This window comes from Solanum stenotomum, chromosome 7 (genome assembly GCF_019186545.1).
Source record: "Solanum stenotomum isolate F172 chromosome 7, ASM1918654v1, whole genome shotgun sequence".
NCBI lineage: Eukaryota > Viridiplantae > Streptophyta > Magnoliopsida > Solanales > Solanaceae > Solanum > Solanum stenotomum.
Window position 1 is genome coordinate 53,988,369 of NC_064288.1, and position 16,982 is coordinate 54,005,350.

The following is a 16,982-nucleotide window of genomic DNA, read 5'->3' on the forward strand; positions in this document are numbered from 1 at the left end:
TGTAATTTTAAAAAAGAGTAGAAAAATAATGTAATTAACTCTTAACACTATGTTTCAAATACAAAATAATTTCATTATCAATTAAACATTAGACATCCAACTCGTAATCACAACAATTTACTAAAGCTAAGTGAAGCATGTAGTCGGATTTATTTTTTACCGAACGTTTTTGAACATCATATTTATTTATTTAATAATTATTATTATTTGTCATAGTATAAGAGTTCCTCAGTGCAGTAAAATTGAGCCCATTTAATGGACACGTGTAAACCAGCAATCATCTTCTTATACTTCAATTCTAATTACTTTGTGACAACAACTTTCTTCATCACTTTTGGATTATACACTAAAAAAAAAGAGCTCTAATTTTCAAGAACTAGAAATTTCAACTATTAAATTCTAGTAACTCATCAATTGGGGTAAGTTCTTTTTTCTCTCCAATTCTAATTTCCAATTTTTGTTTTACATTATGTATATTGTACTTAAGTTGATGTAAATAATGTTAATTCAAAGTGTAAATTTTTTGGTGGACTTCAAATTGAATTTATGGTTTTCTTGATATTGCCCTTCAAATTGAATCTTGCATGAACATTATTTTCACCACGACTTCTTTGCTACTGTATTTTCTTTCTGTTCTTGTTTTTATATGTCTTACTTGAGTCGAGGATCTATAGGAAATAATCTAAATAATCTCTTTAAGCTAGGTTAAGGTTGCATACACACCACCCTCTCTAGACCCCAGTTATGAGATTATACTGAATATGTTATTGTTGTCGCTTGAAAATTCTTGCTTAGGTTGTAATGTTTTCAGCCTTTATATATAGTTATATGGTTATTGAGGGAGGAAATCTGTTATTCTGTAATCATCTCATCTAAAAGTTTAATCGGTAAGAGATAACACATTTTTGTCTACTTATATATTAAAACTTATATGTTGCTCAGACTCTTCAGAAATGTTGTTATACATTTTTAAATTATTTGATACGAGTGCGGCAACATTATCTTTGGAAAGTTGAAGCAACATAGCTTAAACCACATCTACTCACATGTGGGTTTGATTCTTTTTTCACGAGTCCAAACACGTGACAGGTGAGAATTGAAATCCAGGACCTCTGTCTCCTCTAATACCAAGTTAAGAAAATAAATTTTAGTCTTAACTCGACCCTAAAAGCTCGCTAATGAGGTGAGGATTGTCCGCGACCATAAAAGACGACAATAACTGACAATCTAACAGCTAGGAACAGAGGATTAATCATTTAACAAAAAACTAAATGAATGAAGATTATTAAATAATGAGGTAAACAAGGTTGAAATCATTTATTTGCTGCCGAGTTTCAGAATTTTGAAGATTATATAAATGGTCACAATGCTACTTTCGGAAATAACTGTTACAATTTCTGTTTTTTTGATTATTTTTTTTTCAGACAAGCATATAGTAGCAGATTGTTTAATGTGAGAACAGATAATGTGGTATACAAGTTATGTGAACAGACGATTGAAGTAAGTGTTGTTTTTTTTTTCCGTGCTAACTTGCTCCAGTGGAGAACTTAGAAATGGCCGAAGATAAAGTTGGAAGCTTAAGGACTGAAGTTTCCGAGTCAGAGAAAAAGTTGGCTGAGAAAATGCAAGAGTTGAAAAGAAAGTTGATCATTGACGAGATATTTGTTCGTACTCCTCGATTGCCCTATAAAATTATATTAGGCCCGTGTTTTAAGAATGTGTTCACTACGGAGCTGTCTCCTCATTACCCGTTGGCTGAAGGAGAAAAGCTACTTCTACACTCGGCGGAACCTGATTGGTTCAAAGATAAGACTCTGAGATCATGGCCTAATGTAAGTGGAATGTGGATTGATTGGGTAGATAGAGTTGAGAAGGCAAAATGGGAGGTGTGGAAATCAGCTGATATATATGACGCCATTCAGTTGTCGAAACATGATATCCCGCTGGACAAAAATCTTCTTTATGCTGCCTTGTGCTATTGGTCAATCTCCACAAACTCGTTTCATTTTAGGTTTGGTATGATGGGGCCAACAGTACTAGATATTGTTGCCTTGACAGGACTTAGGCCACATGGTGAGGATGTTAGCGTTCCTCTAGGGATGGCTAAATCAGCTCGTGATCTTCCCGAGTATAAAAAAATTAAAGAATGCTTGACTTACTGCAAGTTTCTCGACATGTCAATGGGAGCAATGGCTGTGACAGAGGAAGAACATATATCCTTTCTGGTTATGTGGCTCTGCAGATATCTCTTTTGTAATTCTTCGATTACCATGATTGAGCAATGTACAAAATTGGCTCTTGCTCTTTCTAAGGGTAGAAAGCTTGCTTTGGCACCTTTTGTCTTGTCGAATATGTATCATGCCTGCACAGACATTGTTACGGGCGGATTTGATGATGCACGGGGTCCGTTCTGGATCTTGCAACTCTGGCTACAGGCTTACTTTCCAGAACATCAGCCTTTAACCTCGGATGACGGTAACCCTCTCACCTACGGGCATGCCTTGGCTGATGGTGTTTTGAGACCTAAAACATTCAGCCAATACTTTCTCTTCTTCAATAAATGCTCATCTCGAACTGCCAGCCAATTCACGCCTTTTTCGTCTAGGAAATTTGGGCCTGAATGGTTTAAGAGGTCACTTGATCCTTACTTCCAAAAACTTAACAGAACAGAATTAAAAGACATTTGGGCTAGTTATCTTATTGCTCGAGACCTCCCTTACAGCATCCGTGTGGACGAATCTTCGAAATGCAAATGTGGGGTCGAACATTACTCTCCGAATCAGTTTGCTCGACAGTTTGGCATGACACAAGCTATCCCCTTCTACCAATCAGCAAATGATTCAATCAGAAGAGAAAAATTCCGAGATTGCATTGAAGAAACTGAATCACGGTTTTATCAATTAAAAAGGGAGTTCTCATTTGTTCCATTTAATGTTAATCCGAGCTCTACCGATTTCTTCGATTTCTGGTGGTCAACTTATATGAACAATCGGGATAAAACTACTACTGCTACTGATGTCCTCAGGAAGATCTCACTGTATGTTACGCCTCTCAGTCCATCTGAAAAGCAAGAAGTTGCTGTTCATAGGTCCAACGGTATTAAAGGCAATTCTCAGTCTGCAGGAAAATTTGTCCGTAATATGAAGAGGAAATATAAAGGTATGATAACCTTCTTGATATAACAAATTATAAATCCCTATTTGGCTGGTATACTCATAGAATACCTTATTTCTGTTGGTTAAGGAGGCCAAAAATATTGTCCTTCAAAAATGCCGCCAGGTGTGCATCGGATCCTTTAAAAGTAATGCATTTTTTTTGGAGGATCCGATACCGGTGCGTATTTTTGGATAGCTATCAGTGTTCTCTATGCTTCTTGTCTTTCCCTTTTATTTGTTTCTTCTTTTCCCACCTACATTTTGATATCTAGTATTGCTCCTTTATTCATGCCTTAAATGCTTTTAGGGTATAGTATTCCGTCAAGATCGTTTGTACAGCAAGATGACGAGTCCAGACAACAAAGGAACTCGTATGAGGTGGCTGAAAAGATATCTATAAAAAGTACAATATGCAAGGTAAGATTTTCCTTGCACCTCCCAAACAAAGGTGGATCCGTAGATTTTTATAACATGTTTAGAGAATCTGAGCCAAAGCTACTAGGTTCAGCCGAACCTGTAACTTCTATCGTGCATCCAGACACTACCAAACAGGCTTCTGAGATTGTAAGGGGATTAGCTTGTTCTGATTCCTTCACTTTACTGTTGTTTCATCATTTCAGAAGATGAAGACTTCCGCGATGAAAATGCCGCTACCTAGGACAACTTCTAGCATACCTTTTTCATCAGCCTTCCCTACAAGCGATGCTTCTGCTGATGAAGACAAGACTAAGGCAGACGAGCAAGTTTCTGATGCTGATGATACATCAACCTCCGCCTTATCCTCTACTTCTGAAAAAGTAAGTTCTCATCTTACTCGTGGCGTTAAGTTTGATTACTCTATCTAAGTTTGGGATCTTTTTGTTTTCAGGAAGGCGAAAAGTGTACAGTTTCCCCATCGTTAGCTGAGACTGAAAGCAAGGCATCTGATGTTAGTGAACCAACCGACTGTCCTGTGAAATTTGACAATCTAGAAGACTTCTTTGCTCGAGTTAGCGGACAAATTAAACAAGCTCAATCTCTTGGATTTCCTGTTGATCATTCTTCTCCCATAGACGAAAAGACATCTGCCATGCAAAAGTCTACACCGTCAGCAGAACTGCTTGCCACAGCGAAAGACGACATTGAGAGATTACTAATCATGCCTTCTCAAGACTTGCTTCAACCCGAAAACTGTTCAAAGCTAAATGCAGCACTGTCAGTATACACTGCATCACCAGATTTATCGGTTGAGAGAGCACTCGCGTTTGAGAAACTCAAAGAGAACCTTCCACACCTTTCCTCAACGTACCATAGAGCTAAAAAGGACAAAGAAGATTATTACAAGAAGGCTGCCAAGAAAGTGATCCTCATCGACGAGCTCACGAAGGGTCAAGAACACTACGCCAACCTCAAAGACTACAGCGACAAACTTGAACGTACAACTGATTCCATCAGAAACCAAATCCACAAGTTGAAGGCAAGCTTGAAGGATGCAAAGACGAAACGAAAAGCCATCCAGGACCAAAAATTGAGTTTGGCTAAGAAGTGTTTTGAAAAGTCTAATGCACTTGATGAAATGGAAGCTGAGTCTCCTAAGATGAAGGAGGTAGCCGATTCGGACATTGCCCGAGTGGAAGAAATCTTGACAGAGTTGAAGAGTAAGATAATCGAATCGCGTGTGTAAATCACTCTTCGTGTGAATTTGCTGACTAGTGATCCATAGTATAAGAACATGTAAATGTCATTTTTGTGATGTGTAAAATCTTTGTTTTGAATGGCATCCTAAAGTATAGCCTTGTTGGTCCAAACTTGTTAATTGAAACAACAAATGTAGACATACTTCCCAAAACATGGTTTCTGGTGGCATAGATTGATGAACATAGATAATTTGCATGATGACAGGGTAAAAATGCATAGGTGGATTTAGAATATATTTTATCTAATGCATATAATTAAAATTTGTGCAAGGAAAATATAAATAAATAGAAACACTTTAGTTACTCAATCGAAACATGATATAATTTCAATATCTGAATAAATCTTGTCTTAATTTATGTTACAATTTTTTCTTTTAGTCCCTCCAAAAAAGAATGTCATATTTTCAAAAAAATTCTCGATTAGGTCAACAGGACATGAAAGCTTTAACTCGAGGGGGGTACTCTTGGCCCAACGAATATCTCCTTTCTGGTGTTTATCTCATATACAATCAATTTACGCACTAATTTTAATACCACTAGTTTCAAAAGTTTTTATTTATTTCTTAAAAAAGAACATGCACAATCAAATACAGTGTAATTTAAGTTGGTGTTACAGGCCATATTCCTTACTTTTCATGTACTTAATTTCTCTTATTATGAACAGTTATTTATAGGAGGTAATAGAAACCAGATAGAGAGAGTAGTTGATAACAGTGCCAAGACAATAGAAGAAATATTTCAGCACAAAAACAAATGTAATGAAACTACACTTAGACTAGAGATCAAAGGGGGTAGCTATGTACATTTTGTAGTTTGTACCATGTCATCATATCAAAATTAGTGCTATTTTGAAGCATCCATGTTCCATCAACCTGTGCCACCAAATAACATAACTAGAAGTACACTACTGGTTTCACTTTACATGTTTGGACTAGCTTGGCTATACTTAGTTATGCCATCAAAAGAGAGAAAGTTAGTAAATAACAAAATATATTTACATGATCTTACTAGCCAGCAAAATTCACATGAAGAATGGTTTAGACAAGCGATCACTCGATTATCTTACTCTTGAAGTCTCTCAAGCTTTCTTCCAATCGAGCGATATCCCAATCAGCTAGCTCCTTCATCTCCTTCAGGACAGGAAACTCAGCTTCCATTTCATCAAGAGCATTACACTTTCCAGAACACTTATTGGCCAAACTCCATTGTTGCTTCTTGATTGCTTCTCTTTTTGTCTTTGCAGCCTTCAATCTTGCCTCCAGCTTGCTGATTTTGTTATCAAGTTTGTTGTTTCCATCTTTGAGGTTAGCATAGAGTTCTTGATCTTTTGTGAGCTCGTCAATGAGGAGCACTTGCTTGGAAACCTTCTTATAATACTCCTCTTGATCCTTCTTAGCTCTACGCAAGGTCAAGGAAAAGTGTGGAAGGTTCTCTTTAAGTTTCTCCAAGGCAAGCGCTCTCTCAGCTGATAAATCCGGTGCTCCAGCATGTACTGATAGTGCTGCGCTTAATGCTGAACAGTTTCCGGGTAGAAGCATGACTTGAGAAGGTATGAGTAGTAATCTCTTAATATCACCTTTAGCTGTGGCAAGCATTTCTGCTGACAATTTAGACTTCAGTGTGGCGGATTTCTTGTCATCTATGGGAGAAGATCGATCAGCAGTAAAACCGAGAGATTGAGCACATTTAATTTTTCCACTAACTCGAGCAAAGAAGCCTTCTAGATTATCAAATTTCGAAGGACAGTCGGGTGGTTGACTAATATCAGATGTCTTGCTTCTGGTATTATCTAAGGATGGGGAAACTGTGCATTCCTCAACATTCTAAAAAGAAAAAATCTCTCAAAATTAGATGAAGTAACCAACTAACCGGACGTAACAACACAAGTAATGAGGAGAACTTACTTTGTCAGAAGTGGAGATTGGTGTAACAGCGGAAACTTGGATGTCTGCCTTAGTCCTGTCTTCATTAGCAGGAGTACAACTTGTAGGGAAGGCTGATGTAGAAGGTATGTCAGAAGTTGAGCCTGGTGACAATTTCCTCGAGTAAGTCTTGGTCTTCTGAAAAGTCAACAAACGGTAAAGTGAAGGAATCAGGCCAATCCATACCATTATAATCCCAGAGGCTTGTTTGGGGGTGGGAATTTTTACCTTGCATAATGTTGTTGTAGCTATCTTTTCAGCTGCTTCATTCAAGTTCTTTTGTTGTATGGGCTCGTCTTGCTGAGCCAAAGATTGCGATGGAATACTATCCCCTGAAAGCAATTGAGGAGGCAATACAAGACATCAAAATCAGAAAGCTATCACAAAATCTAATGCAATGGTATATGCAAAAATCACCAACAAGTCAAACACATTTTGACGGCTCCATCATTTGTTCAGCAAAATAGAAATCTTATAATTTGTTTAATCAAGAAGGTTATCATACCTTCATATTTCCTCTTCATATTCTGGCCAATTTTTCCTGCAGATTCAGAATTGCCTTTAATACTGTTGGGCTGGGGAGCAGCAAATTTTTGCCTGTCAGATGGACAGAGGGGCATGACATGCGGTGAGATCTTCCTGAGGACATCAATAGCAGTCTTGTCCCGAGTATAGATATAAGTGGACCACCAGGAACCAAAGAACTCAGTAGAGCTAGGATTAGTATCAAATGGAACAAATGAAAACTTCCTTTTTGTTTGGCAAAACCTTGACTGAGTTTCTTCAGTGTAATCTGCAGACTGGAAATCTTTTCTTCTAATTGAAAGTTATTGGCTGATTGGTGGAAGGGAACAGCCTGAGTCATACCGAACTGTCGGGCAAACTGATTTGGAGAATAATGTTCTACCCCATATTTGCACTTCAAAGATTCATCCAGAAGGATACTGTAAGGGAGGTCTCGAGCAATGAGATAACTGGCCCAAATATCTTGTAGCTCTGGCTTATTAAGTTTTTGGAAGTTAGGATAAAGTGACTTCTGAAACCACACAGGTCCAAACTTCCTAGAAGAAAACGGGGTGAATTGGCTGATAGTTCTAGATGCACATTTATGAAAAAAGCGGAAGTATTCCTCGAAAGTAGCACAGGTGGGGAACTTACAGGTATCCAAAGTAGCAGGTTGGAGTTCTGGAAAGTAAGACTGTAGCCAGAATTGCAAGATCCAGAATGGACCTCTTCCATAAAGAAACTTGCTCATAATGATTTCAGTGCATCCATGATATAAATTAGACAAGAGAAAAGGTGCCAAAGCAAGCTTTCTACCCGCGGCAAGAGCGAATGCCAGTTTTGTGCATTGCTTAATCATGTTTACAGAAGAGACACAAAACAGATGTTTACTGAGCCACGTAAACAGAAAAGATATATGTTCTTCCTTTGTCACAGCTGTTTCTGACTTTGACACATCAAGATACTTGTTGTAAGTTAAGGAATTATAATAAATTGTTCCATGATGAGGAAAATGACAAGTCGATCCAGCCATCCCAAGAATGGCACTGACTTCCTCCCCATGTGGCCTAAGTCCTGTCAAAGCAACAATATCTAGTACTGTTGGCCCCATCATGCCAAATCTGAAGTGGAACGAGTTTGTGGAGATTGACCAATAGCATAAAGCAGCATACAGAAGATTTTTGTCCATCAGGATATCATTTTTTGACAACTGAATGGCATCATATATATCAGCTGATTTCCAGACTTCCCCTTTGGCTTTCTCAACTCTATCTACCCAATCAATCCATAAGCTACAATAAGAAGGCCATGAATACTGATACTTACCTTTGAACCAATCAAGTTTCACGGAATGTAGAAGTAGCTTCTCTCCTTCAGCCAAAGGGTAAATAGATGAGAGCTCCGTAGGAAGCATAGTCTTAAAACATGGACCTAATATAAAATTAGAGGGTGATCCAGGAATAGGAACAATTGTCTCGTCAACTATCAGCTCTTTGTTCAACTCTTGCATTTTCTTGGCCAATTTTTCCTTTGACCGGAGAACTTCAGAGCCTAAACTTGCAACTTTATCTTTTGCCATTTCTAGTACTTTTCTCAGATGGAGCAGGTTAAGAAGAAAAAGATTGTAAACCTCTCAGAGAAAAACCTGCAGACGTGAACACGTAATTTGAGTTCTTTAAACTATTAGAATTATTAACTTCTAGGCGTCAACAAGGAAACAAGGCACATGCTGAAAGCTGTTTCACCAAGATAGAATTCAATCATCTACTCAATATATGTTCTCACATTAAACAATCTGCTACATTACATGCTTTTCAAAAAGATTCCTTATCAAGTGCTCTCGGTTTAAACAACAACAACATACCCAATGAAATCCCACAAGTCGGGTCTGGGGAGGGTAGAGTGTACGCAAAACTTACCACTACTTCGTGGAGGTGGAAAGGTTGTTTCCGGAAGACCCTTGACTCGAATACAACAATCAGATTAAATATGAAAAGGAAAAGGACAGTAGAAAATATAGCAACTTCTACTGAAACAGTAACAACAACAAAATAATGCAATAACGGAAGCCTCATAAAAATAGAAGGTGGTAGAAAGCAAAAGCTAGACAGTACAAATAATAAAGCTACTACTATGACAGACACCACTAAGCCTATACCCTTCAGGAAGCAATAGAACAGTCCACCACCTATTAACCTTCTATACCCTAATCTGCAACCTCCACACCCTCCTATCTAAGGTCGACCTTGTCCTCAGTAAAGTGGAGTTGTGCCATGTTCTTTCTAATAATAACATCTCCTCAATACTTTTTCGGCCTACCTCTACCTCTCCTCGCACCCTTTATATCCAACTTCTCACACCTCCTCACTGGAACATCTTAATCTCAGCAGCAAATAAATGGATATCATCATTTTATTTGTTTTGTCAAACCAAACAAATATGAACTAAATCTACCATTTAGTTCTCCCTTCCCTTCCCTTCCCTCCTCCTTTTCCTTTTCCCGCGATAAAAGTGGTGTCTTTGGTCAGTTGGGGCATACCTCGATAATTCTATACACTCCCTCCAACCAACACAGATACATGTGACTCGGACTATTAAGGCACCTACTTTTTTTTTACTTTGTCGTAGGAGCTTCCACTTTTTTGCCCCTTTAGTTGCTCGAACCCACAACCATGAGGATGAAGATGGAGGGTGCTTACCACCTGAGCAACCCCTCTTGCCCCATAAAGGGTGATAATTGATATATATCACTACAAATTGTAGAACAATACAATTTTCATGGAAGTTCAAGAAAACCATAGTTATAATGCCAAGTTCACAAAAAAAAAAAAACATCTTGAATAAACAATATAACATTACTTCAACTTAAATACAAAACTTTTAGTATATATAAAACTAAAAGGCACGTATTACAATTTTTTTGAATTTTATATTAAACTATCAATTCTGTGAGTTTCTTGCCTAAAACTATCACCAAATATTTATCAAAACACACCTCAACTATCTTTATCATTTGTTCACCTTTCCTACCTAAAATATCTATCATTATTCAAATACGAAAAGTGAACCATTGACAGTTGAAGTGTGATTCTATAACCATTCCATAATAATTTCATAGGAAATTCACACAACTGATAATTTAGGAGTGTTTTTACCCATTTTAACTCTAAAACTAATGGATTACTATTAGAAGAAAAAAAAAAAGTTACCTCATGGCTGAAATTGCTTGTTCTTGACATGGAGAGAGCTTCCTTTTTTCTGACTGTTTAACTTGTATTTGAAAGTTGTCAAAAGACTATTTTTAACTTATTTATAAATAGAGAGAAAGTGAGGCTCTTAGAAACCTGTAACCACTGTCAAATCATAGCCCCCTCTGTTTTAACTTATACTCTCTCTATTCCTAGTTATTTGCTATTTTTTACTTAACACACTTATTAAGAAAATAATAAAATAATAATTGATATAGTGAGTTTATTATTTTATTTCTATTAATTGATAGACTTCCAAAATTAATTTATTCATTAAAGAGTTTTTACTTTTTTTCAAAAATATTAACTCTCTAAATAAATTGAGGATATCATTAATAAATAAATATTATTTTTTCTTGATTTGTCAAAAATAACAAGTAAAAAGTCAAAATTTGGACAAGCTGAGTACTTGCCACCAGACTAAATTTATGTGAACAATTTTGTCTTTTAGCCCTCGAAAAAAAAAATGTCATATTTCCATTATTAAAAGTTCTCGTTTTGGTCTACTAGGCATGAAAGCTTTAACTCAAGGAGGGTGCTCTTGGCCCAACGAATATCTCTTTCCTGGTGTTTATCTTGTATACAACTGATTTACGCACTAATATTAGTACCACTAGTTTCAAAAACTTTTATTTATTTCTTAAAAAACATGCCAAATCAGATAGAGTGTAATTTAAGTTGTTGTAACAGACCAGATCTCTTATTAATTTCTCTTATTATGAACAGTTATTTATAGGAGGTAATAGAAACCAGATAGAGTAGTTGATAACAGTGCCAAGACAGTAGAAGAAATACTTCACACAAAAACAAATGTAATGAAACTACACTTAGACTAGAGATCAAAGGGGTAGCTATGTACATTTTGTAGTTTGTACCATGTCATCACATCTAAATTAGTGCTATTTTGAAGAATTCATGTTCATTGTTCCATCAACCTGTGCCACCAAAAAACATAACTAGATGTACACTACTGGTTTCACTTTACATGTTTGGATTAGCTTGGCTTTACTTAGGTATGCCATCAAAAGAGAGAAAGTTAGTACATAGCAAAATATATTTACATGATCTTACTGGCCAGCAAAATTCACATGAAGAATGGTTTAGACAAGCGATCACTCGATTATCTTACTCTTGAAGTCTCTCAAGCTTTCTTCCAATCGAGCGATATCCCAATCAGCTAGCTCCTTCATCTCCTTCAGGACAGGAAACTCAGCTTCCATTTCATCAAGAGCATTACACTTTCCAGAACACTTATTGGCCAAACTCAATTGTTGCGTCTTGATTGCTTCTCTTTTTGTCTTTGCAGCTTTCAAGCTTGCCTCCAGCTTGCTGATTTTGTTATCAAGTTTGTTGTTTCCATCTTTGAGGTTAGTATAGAGTTCTTGATCTTTTGTGAGCTCGTCGATGAGGAGCACTCTCTGGGCAACCTTCTTATAATACTCCTCTTGATCCTTCTTAGCTCTATGCAAGGTCAAGGAAAAGTGTGGAAGGTTCTCTTTGAGTTTCTCCAAGGCAAGCGCTCTCTCAGCTGATAAATCCGGTGCTCCAGCATGTACTGATAGTGCTGCGCTTAATGCTGAACAGTTTCCGGGTAGAAGCATGACTTGAGAAGGTATGAGTAGTAATCTCTTAATATCACCTTTAGCTGTGGCAAGCATTTCTGCTGACGGAATAGACTTCTGTGTGGTGGATTTCTCGTTATCTATGGGAGAAGATTGATCAGCAGAAAAACCGAGAGATTCAGCACATTTAATTTTTCCACTAACTCGAGCAAAGAAGTCTTCTAGATTATCAAATTTCAATGGACAGTCGGGTGGTTGACTAATATCAGATGTCTTGCTTCTGGTATTAGCTAAGGATGGGGAAACTGTGCCTTCCTCGACATCCTGAATAGAAAAGGCTCTCAAAATTAGATGAAGTAACCAACTAACCGGACGTAACAACACAAGTAATAAGGAGAACTTACTTTGTCAGAAGGGGAGATTGGTGTAACAGCGGAAACTTGGATGTCTGCCTCAGTCCTGTCTTCATTAGCAGGAGTACAACTTGTAGGGAAGGCTGATGTAGAAGGTATGGCAGAAGTTGTGCCTGGTGAAAATTTCCTCGAGTAAGTCTTCGTCTTCTGAAAAGTAAAGTGAAGGAATCAGGCCAATATATCTCATTATAATCCCAGAGGCTTGTTTGGGGATGGGAATTTTTACCTTGCATAATGTTGTTGTAGCTATATTTTCAGCTGCCTCATTCAAGTTCTTTTGTTGTATGGGCACGTCTTGCTGAGCCAAAGATTGCGATGGAATATTATCCCCTGAAAGCAATTAAGGAGGCAGTACAAGACACCAAAATCAGAATCAGAAATCAAACTGAGAAAAGGACAAGAATGAGATATAACATTGAAAGCTATCACAAAATCTAATGTAATGACATATGCAACAATCACCAATAATTCAAATGCATTTTGACGGCTCTATCATTTGTTCAGAAAAATAGAAATCTTATAATTTGTTTCATCAAGAAGGTTATCATACCTTCATATTTCCTCTTCATATTCTGGCCAATTTTTCCTGCAGATTCGGAATTGCCTTTAATACCATTGTACTGAGGATCAGCAATTTTTTGTCTGTCAGATGAACAGAGGGGCATGACATGAGGTGAGATCTTTCGGAGGATATCAACAGCAGTCTTGTCCCGAGTATGGATGTAAGTGGACCACCAGGAATCAAAGAACGCAGTAGAGCTAGGATTAGTATCGAATGGAACAAATGAAAACTTCCTTTTCAATTGGCAAAACCTTGATTCAGTTTCTTCAGTGTAATCTGCAGATTGGAAATCTTTTCTTCTAATCGGAAGTTTATTGGCCGATTGGTGGAAGGGGACAGCCTGAGTCATACCAAACTGTCGGGCAAACTGATTTGGAGAGTAATGTTCTACCTCATATTTGCACTTCAAAGATTCATCCAGAAGGATACTGTAAGGGAGGTCTCGAGCAATGAGATAACTGGCCCAAATATCTTGTAGCTCTGGCTTATTAAGTTTTTGGAAGTCAGGATCAAGTGATTTCTTAAACCAGACAGGTCCAAACTTCCTAGAAGAAAACAGGGTGAATTGGCTGATAGTTCTAGATGCACATTTATGAAAAAAGCGAAAGTATTCCTCGAAACTAGCATAGGTGGGGATATTACAGGTATCCAAAGTAGCAGGTTGGAATTCTGGGAAGTAAGACTGTAGCCAGAATTGCAAGATCCAGAATGGACCTCTTCCATATAGAAACTTGCCCATAATGATTTCAGTGCATCCATGATATAAATTAGACAAGAGAAAAGGTGCCAAAGCAAGCTTTCTACCCGCAGCAAGAGCGAATGCCAGTTTTGTGCATTGCTTAATCATGTTTACAGAAGAGTCACAGAACAGATGTTTACTGAGCCACGTAAACAGAAAAGATAAATGTTCTTCCTTTGTCACAGCTGTCTCTGACTTTGACACATCAAGATACTTGCTGTAACGCAAGGAATTATCATAAATTGTTCCATACTTGGGAAAATGACAAGTCGATCCAGCCATCCCAAGAATGGCACTGACTTCCTCCCCATGTGGCCTAAGTCCTGTCAAAGCAACAATATCTAGTACTGTTGGCCCCATCATACCAAATCTGAAGTGGAACGAGTTTGTGGAGATTGACCAATAGCATAAAGCAGCATACAGAAGATTTTTGTCCATCGAGATATCATTTTTTGACAACTGAATGGCATCATAGATATCAGCTGATTTCCAAACTTCCCCTTTGACCTTCTCAACTCTATCTACCCAATCATTCCATGATCTACTATTAGAAGGCCATGAATCCAGATACTTACCTCCGAACCAATCAAGTTGCACGGAGTGTAGAAGTAGCTTCTCTCCTACAGCTAAGGGGTAAAGAGATGAGAGCTCTGGAGGAAACATTGTCTTAAAACATGGACCTAATATAAAATTAGAGGATGATCCAGGAATAGGAACAAATATCTTGTCAGGAATCAGCTCTTTGTTCAACTCTTGCATTTTCTTGGCCATTTTTTCCTTTGACTGAGAAACTTCAGTACCTAAGCTTGCAACTTTATCTTTTGCCATCTCTAGTACTTTTCTCAGATGGAGCAAGTTAAGAAGAAAAAGATTGTAAACGTCTCAGAGAAAAGCCTGCAGACGTGAACACGTAATTTGAGTTCTTTAAACTATTAGAATTATTAGCTTCTAGGCGTAAACAAGGAAACAAGGAACACATATGCTGAAAGCTGTTTCACCAAGATAGAATTCAATCATCTACTCAATATATGTTCTCACATTAAACAATCTGCTACATTACATGCTTTTCAAAAAGATTCCTTATTAAGTGCTCTCGGTTTAAACAACAACAACATACCCAATGAAATCCCACAAGTCGGGTTTGGGGAGGGTAGAGTGTACGCAAAACTTACCACTACTTCGTGGAGGTGGAAAGGTTGTTTCCGGAAGACCCTTGACTCGAATACAACAATCAGATTAAGTATGAAAAGGAAAAAGGACAGTAGAAAATATAGCAACTTCTACTGAAACAGTAACAACAACAACAAAATAATGCAATAACGGAAGCATCATAAAAATAGAAGGTGGTAGAAAGCAAAAGCTAGACAGTACAAGAATAAAGCTACTACTACGACATACACCACTAAGCATAAACCCTTCAGGAAGCAATAGAATACTCCACCACCTATTAACCTTCTACCATAATCTGCAACCTTCACACCCTCCTATCTAAGGTCATGTCCCAGTAAGCTGAAGTCGTGGCATTTCTTGTCTAATAACCTCTCCCCAATACTTTTTCGGCCTACCTCTACCTCTCCTCGCACCCACTATATCCAACCTCTCGCACCACCTCACTTGGAGCATCTTAAACTCAGCAGCAGATATTCGAATACCATCTTTTTATTTGTTTATTCAAACCAAACAAAGATGAACTAAATTTACCATTCAGTTTTCCCTTTCCTCCCCTTGTCCTTTCCCCGCGATAAAAGCGGTGTCTTTGGTCAGTTTGGTCATACCTCGATAATTCTACATGCTCCCTCTCACCAAGACAGATACATGTCACTCTGCTCATTAAGGTACCTAGTTGTTTTTACCAGCTAGGCCACACCAAGTTCCTTCCTACCAACACAGATACATGTAGCTCTGCCCATTAAGGCACCTAGTTTTTTTTTACCACCTAGGCCACACCAAGTTCCCTCCTTTCCAAGAAGAAATAACAAAAATATACCTATAAAAGTACTCCACTAAAGCATTTGGAATTTTCTACAATGAGAGAGCCATTGAACTATATAAAGCGTCCACCTTTTTTACCCCTTTAGTTGCTCGAACCCACATCCATGAGGATACAGATCGATAGTGCTACTGCTTACCACCCGAACAACTTCTTTTGTCTACGAAATTCACACAACTAATAATTTAGGAGTGTTTTTACCCATTTAAACTCTAAAACTAATGGATTACTATTATAAGAAAAAAAAATAGTTACCTCATAGTTAACTCTTTGTTTTTCCACACTGCATGACTGTATTTATTCAAAAGTTATCAAAAGACTTTTAACTTATTTCAAATAAAATACAGAGAAAAGGAGGCCTGTACCCACTGTCAAATCATTGCCCCCTGTGTTTTAATTTTATTTGTCACCAAACTAATACTTCATCCGATTTAAAAAAAATGGTGAAGTTTGATTTGAAACAGAGTTTAAGAAAAAAAAAAAAATTAATCTTGTGATTCTAAATTAGAGTTATGTCAAATGTTTCAAAATACATTTTAATTTGTGACCTTAAACATATCACGTGAAAAATTGAAATTAAAATATTGCCAAAAAAAGAAATAGGTTATTCTTTTGGAAACAGATTAAAAGAAAAAGAAACTAGGTCATTCATTGTTAAAGTTGTTAAAAGAAAGGGTATAAATTTTTTATATGTTTTTCAAATATATGTTACTTCTTTAGTTCCATTTTAGGTGGAGTTTTTTTTTATTTGACATGATATTTCTTTTTAAAAAAAATTGTGGTCCAAAATCATTCTTTAATTTTTTGTGTGACTGGGAAATGAGAATTATTTCATTAGAGATAAAAAGAAAATTTAAAGTTAAATTGTTTTTAAAAATAGTAAAAGTGAAATGAATTAAAAAGAAAAGTGTATCACACAAAACAAGACACTGAAATATATTTTATAATATATGTTTTTGTAGTTTTTGAATATATAAATTTCAATGTAAAAAAATTAAGGCTTTATATTTTAATTTACGATCAAAATTTATAAATTTGAATCTCAATTTTTTAATTGTACCGCTTAAATTAGAACAAAATAATCAATAAATTGAAAATGCACACTTTATTAACTGTGTTTAATTTAACAGGAAGAGATGTATATTTGACATACTAATAAGAATTATCTTTATATATATATATATATATATTTATTTTTATCATCAATTATT

The 16,982-nt window shown here is 36.8% G+C and overlaps 2 protein-coding genes and 1 pseudogene across 2 annotated transcripts; 1 reads left to right on the top strand and 2 right to left on the bottom strand.

The window, feature by feature from the left end:
• Positions 1–1,553: 1,553 nt before the first annotated feature.
• On the top strand, positions 1,554–4,962 carry LOC125871313 (uncharacterized). Its single transcript, XM_049551904.1, has 4 exons — positions 1,554–3,159; positions 3,463–3,572; positions 3,776–3,952; positions 4,024–4,962. The coding sequence occupies exons 1-4, from the start codon at positions 1,554–1,556 to the stop codon at positions 4,816–4,818; spliced, it is 2,688 nt and encodes an 895-aa protein (XP_049407861.1). The 3' UTR covers positions 4,819–4,962.
• A 660-nt stretch (positions 4,963–5,622) lies between these two features.
• Positions 5,623–10,535, bottom strand: LOC125871508 (uncharacterized; annotated as a pseudogene).
• An 852-nt stretch (positions 10,536–11,387) lies between these two features.
• LOC125871507 (uncharacterized) lies at positions 11,388–14,907 on the bottom strand. The gene is made up of 4 exons (XM_049552112.1): positions 13,031–14,907; positions 12,707–12,810; positions 12,472–12,627; positions 11,388–12,391 (listed from the first exon to the last, which is right to left on the bottom strand). The coding sequence occupies exons 1-4, from the start codon at positions 14,607–14,609 to the stop codon at positions 11,618–11,620; spliced, it is 2,613 nt and encodes an 870-aa protein (XP_049408069.1). The 5' UTR covers positions 14,610–14,907; the 3' UTR covers positions 11,388–11,617.
• Positions 14,908–16,982: the final 2,075 nt, after the last annotated feature.